The 9,784-nt window shown below is 36.2% G+C and overlaps 1 protein-coding gene across 2 annotated transcripts in view; it reads right to left on the bottom strand.

Annotated features, from left to right (window-relative positions):
• Positions 1 to 205: 205 nt before the first annotated feature.
• Positions 206 to 9,784, bottom strand: part of LOC120537905 (pyruvate kinase PKM-like) — a 66,561-nt gene continuing 56,982 nt past the window's right edge. For both annotated transcript variants that reach the window (XM_039767180.1, XM_039767171.1), the window contains exon 11: positions 206 to 1,001. In XM_039767180.1, the coding sequence (XP_039623114.1) occupies positions 895 to 1,001 (107 nt within the window). In that variant the 3' untranslated portion in view covers positions 206 to 894. The remainder of the gene's footprint in view (positions 1,002 to 9,784) is intronic.

The raw sequence follows: 9,784 nt of genomic DNA, 5'->3' as shown, positions 1-9,784 counted from the left end.
GTGAGAAAATGAATTAAAATGCATCCCCCCCCCCCATTTTTACAGGGGAGCCTTTTTTTGTGTGTGGTGATGTTGGTAGGCAACAGGTTATGTAAAGCTTTTAATCTGGCAACATACGAGTCCCGATTTGGCAACGGGAACATCTGGTGGTGTTGCACCTGTGAGAGGACAGGATGCAGAAATGTAACAACTTAAAACAGTGAGATATCATTATGGGGTGTATATACCTTTCAATTATTTATTTGAGGGAAAAAAAAAATTAGATTACAGTTAACTTTCATGAACCATACAACAATGAAAGCTTAGGCATGGAATTTACTAGCTTATTTTTCACAACATTTTTTCAAGGTACATTGGCTACAGATAACAAGATGGATATGTAACTCAGATTCAACAGCAGGAATGCACCAATTCCAAAAACTCTATAGTAGGGGTGAGTATTTCAAGGGTTCAGTGATGCTTAGGGTGAAGCTGTCAGCATTCAGACAAATGTTGAAAATCCTTGGGGAAATCCATGCATAATCAAGTTCTTAAATATACATCACTTCCATCTGACAAAGTCAAAATCTCACCTATGAGTAAAACAAAAATCACAGGAGGTTTTTTTGCTCTTCAGATAGTAATTGGGATCTCTATGCCGGTTTTTCCTATTAGTTTCTTTCATTCATGTATGTGTACCTAAGCTGCTGAAAACGGGCACACTGTAAGGCTTTGTCAATCATAGATGCCAGTGTTCCCAGTGTTATTAAATGCTTGAAGTGCAGCAGAATCCAATTAAAGATTTTCAGCATTTGCTTGCTGGCATCTCCACTTTTTAATAATATGTGGTTAGAAATGAAGTGCTGTATAAATGGCCCGTTTTACTCATTTTCATTGTAGAGAGCCTCTCATTGCCTAAGGGGCACTGACTGCCCTCATGATGTTAGTGTATCCAGATCCTGGTCTCCAGCCAGTCACCACAATCACAATATCACCGGAGCTAAAAAATCCTCTGGCTTTTCCTGAAAAGAAAAAGAAAAGAAACAATATGGGTTATCACAAAGGTCATGTTCAGAATTATATTTTGTGAGCCGACTGTTACTTAGTGGCACAAACCCTGAGACTGCTGTCCCAGAGCTTCATAACCTTTGGTTCAAATCTCAGCACGGGCACAGTCTGGTGTAGAGAGTGCACCTTATCCTCATGTCTACTTGGGTTTTCTTCACATACTCCATTTTCTTCTCGCATCTTAAAAATCATATAGATTAAATTGATTGGTGACTCTAAATTGGCCAGAAGTGGAGGACTACAGATGTGTTCAACAGTGGGACCTCTGTTGGTGATTCTTGCCTTGCATCACAGGCTTCCCATTTTAGGAAAAAGAATGAATAAATTAGTATTCCATTATGTAAGCAACAAATTAATCAACCTGTCTTATAGAGTGCTTTTCATAAAGACAATTAGCTGGATAACACTATTAATTTTGCAGGACACAGAACATATACTGATTGAAAGAGAAGAACAAGACAGACAGAACATCACAGTCAACAAGAATAATAGAGATGAAAGAAAATGATGCAGGGCTGATTAAAATAACAGTGCCACGGTGAGGTCTGACATTAAGGAGCATTAGCTAGACTGGTGTAATCTTTTGCATGAAGACCATTTAAATAGTACAGTAGACCTGGGTATTACACGACAAAATAATATTGTGTATCAATAATACATTTTAATAAACCACCTTAAAATATAAAGTTTACTTCAAAATAGAATAACCATTGTGCTGCTACACTCAACTATGTATTTTTCGTAACAGATGGCAGGGGCAAACACAAGATTCACTGTATAAGCCAGTGCACTAAAACAGACTGAAGATAAAAGAATGTGTGAAGAAGCTGACATTTTTCCATGTAGTTGGTCAACACAAGCTGCACATTTGAAGAAACTCATGTAATTTGTGGTCCTGTTCTAATTCAATTAAGGCGTAATGAACTGTAACTGAAATGCCATCAAAAATGATTCCAAAAGGTAGTCACATATGATGATTACATTTGCTGACAGGATACAAGGAGAAGCGTGTGGGTGGATCTACAAAACCCTGCCCTGGTTTGCTGCTGTTTACTACTACATTCTGTAGCCTGCTGAATCCAAGTGCGACAGCAGTCAGCATAGGCAAGGGAGCAGAGAGCTGCGTTAGAAAATCTGTAGGTGCACCACGGAATTCTAGAAACTGCATGCAGCCTCAGAGTGGGGGACACATTAGGGGTGTAACAGTTTTTGGCCAGTTGAATGCAATTGTTCAGGAGGATATTCTTGTTAAGTCTGTCAGAAACTGCACCAATGTGAAAAAGGAAAAGCATGGATCATTAAGGAAGACTTCATTCACAATTTTACATGTAAACGTCTCCTGTAGTTAAAAAAAAGACATTGGAAGGCACCACATTTGGTTATCGGTTGCTAACTGCAAGCAGAGAGCCTAAAGATTTTAAACAAGTACAGATTTCATGTAAGTAGGGCGAAATACAATCAAAGATAACTCAAGTAAGCTCAACATCAGCAGGGACCAGTATATGCAGCTTATATCAGCATCTGTTTGTAGTAACCTTGACATCAAGGGTGTTTAACATCCTCACTGAGATGAGCATCTGGTACAAGATAGTCTCCACGTTATTTTTTGAACATTAGTTCATTAAAGTAGTTAAGGTGATGTGAACCTTGTTTACATTAATAACCTAATATAAAATAAAATATTAAATTTTGCAACAAGTGCAGAATAAATTTCCTTTTGGTATTTAATAAAGGTTTTCTAATCTAAAAAAACAAATTGCTACTGCATCACTGGGACTTGTGGTTTAAAAGGATAAACAGACATATCTGCACATTATATACTACAGTATATTTACACATATACATCTAGATTGGATTTATACAACTTACAATGTCATAGTTGATTATAATGCTGCTTGTACGGGGAAATCTTTCAATGGAACGCTGCAAAGATGTAACCTCAGACTGGACATTTACTATTCTCGTTTGTTCTCATCCTGGCTCCCACATAACATGGAGGATTAAACTCTGCCCTCTCTCTAACCAAAGATTTAAATATTCAGGTGATTCTTGAGAACAAAACTTAAAATTCTGACATGAGAAGACATGTGGACAGACACTGTGCAGACCTAGAAGGGAGTTTCAGAAATTCACTATTTTTTTGACTAATCACTGAAACTTATGTAATACCACCTAGATGGAGCATGCACATCTCATAATTGATTAACAATAAATAATCAAAAAACATAAAAGGCACAAATGCATTTGAATAAGTTAGAAAAGGAGCTTAATAAAATGCTGACTGTATATGACAGCTTTCTTTTTAAACAGAATCTGATACCACCAAACAGGTGGCAGTTGCCGTGAGGCAAAGCTTCAGATTGACTGAAAGGTTGTGGTTTATTGTCCGAAGGATAGTGACACTAGTTAGTGGCTGAGTCAATGCAGTAAGATGGACATCAATACAGTCTATAGCTAAATGTCCAAAAAAATAAAAGAGCAAGTAGGATAAAATGAAGTCAAAAAGATAGGAAAACAAGACAAAGTGTAGGTCACACAAAAAAATTATAAACAAAAAGACAAAGTAGGAAAAAAAAAAGGAATAAATTACAAATGTGAAAAGCACATGATATATATAACAAATACAGAAAACAGAACTAAAACAGACTCCCTGACAGAGTCGTTAAATAATGCAAGAGGAGGCAGGGCATACGAGGTGTGGCAGAAAAGTAATGAGACTGGCAACGCTGCGCTGTTGTCCTTGATAGAGCACGTGTATCAGTACCCTTCCATAGCTCAGTGCGAGTTTCAACTCCTTCCGTTAACTACGTGATTTTTGTGACTGCTATTAGCGAAGTTGTGTTTTTGGTTGTGCGTCACGCAAAATGGAACAGCGGAATTTGGAGCAACGTTGTGCCATTAAATTTTGTGCTAAGCTTGGAGAATGTTTATAAAGACGCCCTTGAAAGGCTCAGAAAAAGGGTCATTCGCGTGAGACCAGGCATTGTAGACAAATGGATGCTCCATCATGACAACGCCCCATGTCACACTGCCCTCTCCATAACAGAATTTTTGACCTCAAAAGGCATTCCTGTGGTTCCCCAACCCCCTTATTCACCTGACCTCAGTCCGTGTGACTTTTTCCTTTTTCCTAAACTGAAAAATGTCCTCAAAGGACGTCATTTCGGGACTTTAGAAAACATCCAAAAGAGTGTAACGGACATGCTGAAGACCATACTGGTTGAAGACTTCCAGCGCTGCTACCAACAGTGGGAACAACGTCTCCATCGGTGTGTAGCTGCCCACGGGAACTACTTTGAAGGGGATAACATTGATGTTTGAAAAAAATAAAAACTTTGGTAAATAAAAAATCAGTCTCATTACTTTTCTCCCACACCTCGTATATGAAACATGGCATCAAGAGCATGGTGGTCGGTGTAGAGCAAGGGCTACATGTGACAGTAAGGTGATCACTTACTTTAAATTCCCAGATCCACTTATCAAGCAAAATGTGACATATGGAGGAAATGGTAGGCATAAAGCATTGAAAAACAATGAAGAGAAATAATTAGGGCGGGAATTAGCATTCTTTCCTTGAAAAGGCACTAACAAATCTAATTTAATATTTTACACAATTTAAAAAAAGTGTCGAGTACCTTGTTTTATTTAAAAAATGACTCAATCCAACAACAAAAGAGCCCTATAACTGGAATTGTCCACTTCAGTCCAACATTACATGCTCTAGTTCTGTTTTTAACTCTGTTACATTGGGTAACTGCCATTTTATCAAGACAACTTTCCAAAGGGTTAGGTGAGTTAAATGGCAAATTAAAAGACAGGTAAATTAGTCAATTTAACGTTTGTAGGGTAACAAAGAACCATCTGTGCAACCTAATGAGTTGCTGTAGCAATTTAGCAGCCAGATAATTGCAGTCGCTCAAAGGGCTGCACAGACTGATCCAATACCATTGCGTGGCTGATGGGACTGTTTTCTCTCAGTGCTATTCTCCTCTAAAACCTGTTAAGTGTAGAAAATATTGAGCTGTCATTTGGTGCAATTTGTCCGAGCTCTGATCTTACCAAAAGAACAGGTGTGTCCTCAACAATTTTCTTACAAATCTGCTTAGATGTTGGCTTTTAAGTTATTTGTATATTTTGAAATAAATCATTTTGTGAAAAAAAAGCATAATGCATTAAAATTATAAGAATCAATATTGACCTATTTAGCGGCATCTGGATTATGTACTCTCTAGTGGTCCGATATTCACTGTCTGGTTTGATTAGTTTTATGTTTAGATTCACTAATTTGACATTTTAATTTTCTGTCACTAATCTGTTGCATGGTTTGTTTTATTAATTTCCTATCTTGGCTGAGGAAATTGTGCCATTAAAGGTTTTATTAATAAAATTGATCTCTGTGTAATGGTATGTCATTCTTAGTGTATGAGAAAGATTGAGCTTTTGGAATCCCTTCCAAAAAAACCACAAAACAAAAAAACAGAAGTATGGTGAAATTGACAACTGAAGAGTTGGTTCTCCTGATGGAGAAACAGGGCCCACAGAATTTTAAAAGTAACCATGTCAACTTGTATGGACTGCTGGGGTGGTCCTTGATATGACATTACTTGGGGCAGTGACCCCAAAATGAATAAGTGGTTTCCAGAACAATGGTTACGATTGTCCTTCGAATTATGCAGTCTTAACATCACATTAAGATGTATAAGGAACCCTAATCCCACCCAATGAAAAGAAATCTTTGCGGGTATATAGCCAAGGTATTAAAGTTTGGAGGATCCAAGAACTTTATCAGAAGCCTCAACAGTCCTGAATTTGGGGGTAAGGAAAAATAGGAATGTTAAACAAGGCAAGCAGTATCCATTACAAATCAGTGAAAATGGGCCAATTAAGGGCAGCTTAATCTTTCTTCATTTTAATTAGGCACTAAAAGAGCGGAACCAAAAGCGATATGCCAATTCTCCCATGTGAAATATAGAAACAATTAATTGTCATTTTGTTTTAGATTAACAACAGTAGGTACCCCATTATAAAACAGATATTCTTTTAATATAGAAAACACTAACATGGGTGCTGACAAAAGTAAAATCATACACATGAATAATCACCTTTTTTTGCCCTAATCTTAATTGTTCATCACATAGTCTTACATGGCTATATCTGTTTTTTGAAACAATAGCACTTCTTACATTATGCATTTCAATATTGTTTATTTTGATTAACACCAAGTCAGGTAAAGAATTTACTGTCACTGTATGTTTAAAGATCTTTGATTTCGATGAAACAAAAAACTGTACACAGCAGTGTCAGGCAAGACATGGACACCCACTTTCCTAGCCCTGGAATTCAGTCCTACATTTATTCAGAAACTTAACTTCATCCATTTGGCAGAATGCTAGGCACACGATGCAATAAGAAATGCATAGCAGTGCTCTTAGAGATCAAAGTTACTCCTAAGAATGTTTTTGCCATAAATGATGCTTCAATAATTTCACTCTTTAAAGCATATTTCCTGTTACTTGGATAAAAATAGATACTTTAAAGAGATTGTGTTAGTAATATGTGTCTTAAATATTTAACTGCTCCCCCACTAAGGTTTCCCTGTCATGCTGGATTGAAGCCCTCTATGTGTGTATGTATCTACCTTGTGCAGATATGCACTTAGTAATTGCTTTTGATCTTAGTGCCTACAAAATACAACTGAAAAGTGTAGATTGTAATATGTAACCATTACTTATGGCATATGTATCACAGTGTGATAACTTTTATGGTAAAGAATTACACAGAGAGTCGCATTAACTGGCTGGGTGCCACAGCTTATATCAGTAACAATGATCATCGGGTGGGTGGGAAAAAATCCTCTAGTTGGAACAAAATTCCACTCCAAAGAATACTCACACATTCTTTAATTTCTGTGTCAGTTTAACCGTGTGTGTAATCCACCAAACAAGAACAACCTTGGAAAGTGTAACATCACAAATGTAAACAATGAAAATTCCAAAGGCACGTGAATGTTGCCTAACCATTCCATAGAATAACAGGGACGGGCTTACCTAAAAGGAGGCGTTCCCGTTCTTGTTTTCAGGTGGTCTTTTTTGCATTCCAAAGAATAGATATAATAAATATCATACCATAATGACTATAACAATACAGTATTCATTTTCCCAAATAATTTAAAATGAAGAAATGACAGTCTATTAAGATTTGTTTAATTTGTTGCATTAAGATCAAAATTTAATTTGAATAGATCTTTGGAGACAAACAAAACTAATTTAATTTAAGATGGCATGTAATACTTTTACCAGGAATGCTGTGCATATAGTTTATGTTAACTCACAGAAATTAGTAGATTCAACACATGTGGCTATAATGAATATGAATCACTATTAGACAGCATCATATCATTATCTGAAAGACACTATTTGAAACATATGTTCTTCGCTGGAAATGAATAACCGAAAGGTGAATGGGAATTGGAATCAGCTTTTGCGATAGTGGGTGACCCTGGCTGTTTCCCTGCTCAAATCCAAAGTCATCAGAACTTGCATTATTCATGCATATAATGGCATTTTAAGTTGGAGAAAATAGTTTAATCCTTCCATGTACAGTACGTTGGATCCAAACCCACATTTCCACAGTACACTGAATAAACATACCCAATGGACTCTAACAAGCATTTCTGTTATATCCAGATGATAACAAAACCTCTAGAAACTCAAATGCTGTGGGGATACAGTGTATATTACTTTGAAGTGTGAATGGTTAGGCAATAAAAAAAAAGTCTGCACTTAAGTCCAATTAGATGCTGTTATATTTATCTATACTTTCTGATAGGGATTTCATTACAATCTTGATGTCATTGCTCAGTAAAGAAACTGGTCTGTAGAATGTGTAGTCTAACTTTTAAGCGAACTAGAAGTAAAAATAAATACTTTGCAGGCATTCTGTGGACTTCATTCATTGGACAGAGATTTTCATGAAGATTCAACAAGAGTGTAACTTGTGCACCGGCAAATATTTGATTTTTTTTTTTATTTAAAACCAAGCAGAGCTGTGGAAGCGGAATGTCTTATCTGATAACTACAAGAGAACATGTAAATGCATTACTTAACATGCTACAGAAAAGATATATTTCATCTAGGCGGCTCTATAGGAATCTGTACTGAGGGCACAACAGTAATGTGTCTCAGTTTCATTTAGACAGCAGACATATTGGGTGAATTTATTTTGACTGCTTGATGTTTCATATTTACTGTCCAATAGCCTATTCACTATTTAGGTTATGTGAAATCACTTTTCTGGTCTTTAGGTCTGTAAATATTTGTTAAAAATGTTCACTCTCCAATGTTCAATTCACATTATGTCATAGTATCAATGTTAATTCACCTACAGTGTTTGTATCGTACCAGAAGTATGATTGCATTGCACACACCCCACCTGTGCAAAATCATCACTCTTGCAATGCAAAATTTATGGAGAATGATAATCGGTTGCAAAGGCCACTCTTTTTTCACCAGCTCTGTATGTGGTCATTTTGATCCACCCGATCACAAATAGATCTACACCTTTCTTTAATGTGGTCATCTGCTATCTTATTCAATCTTGAGGAAGAAAAAGATGCTCTGAGGCAGAAACAGGTGTTGGATGATCTGATTCACTTGTACTAGTTGTTTTATGCAAAAAAGTATTAATGTGTGGATTTATTTTTAAACTGAAATGCCTAAATTACCACTAGAAATGTTTCCCATAATGCATAGCATTTCCTGTAGTTAGATCTGTCCCATATTGGATCATAGCCATACCTCACGCTTACTGCTTCAGGGTTCGCTTGGTACTGCACATAATACACCATTTCCAAAGGTTCTTGGTCTGAATGATTTAGGTTGCAAAAGTGATTGCAGTTTTCAAACCTACTAAATGAACTCATTGACAGGGCAATTATTCCAATGAACTAGTTGTGAAAATGCCTCAAAGTATTGATATTTCAGCAACTTTTCACTCACTATTGTGAAGGGGACTTTTTGTGTGTTGTAAGAGTCCTTACATTGAGCTGTCTAGAGGTCAGGGACTTTGAAGTGTTCTACCATATGGACACCCTGAACTGGATTAAGTAGGCTAGTCGAAAACTGAATGAGCAGATGACATTTAAAGGTGAATCTTGAGCTGCATAGGATGTGTGCTTCCATAAGCATCTATTGTGATGTAAGAGATGTTTATTTAAAATTAGCATATCATACTTTAACTCTTTTTCCATTTTTGGTGCACAGTTCTGTTTTTATGCTTTATACATTAGATCAGTATTGACTTCTAAGAAAGAAAAACAGATACACCGTATACGATATAAAAAGAATTTGAAATGAATGACTAATTATTGAATGTTTATATTTGCATTTCTGATTCCATGTAGGACCTTATCAAGGTGTCATAATAAATGACTACAGCACTTCAAACATAATTATCTTTTGTACAACATAATTATCTGTAGTAATTACCTGTAACACAATTATCTCTGTTTGTATATTTGCCTGTGAACTGATAAACTTCAGACACACTGAAACTCAGTCAAAGACCTTTTAATCAGTGTGGCCCTTTTCAAATCAACTCAGACATTTAAATATATTAACCAATGTAACCTTGATATCTCAAATTTGGACTTACACCATTTTTATTATATATTCAGTGATCTGCAATACAGAAGCATGGATGACAAGTATTTTAAACAGTTGTGAATAAAGGAATGCAA

The sequence above is a fragment of the Polypterus senegalus genome, chromosome 1 (assembly GCF_016835505.1).
Source record: "Polypterus senegalus isolate Bchr_013 chromosome 1, ASM1683550v1, whole genome shotgun sequence".
Lineage (NCBI taxonomy): Eukaryota > Metazoa > Chordata > Cladistia > Polypteriformes > Polypteridae > Polypterus > Polypterus senegalus.
This window is presented reverse-complemented; position numbering and strand designations above follow the sequence as displayed.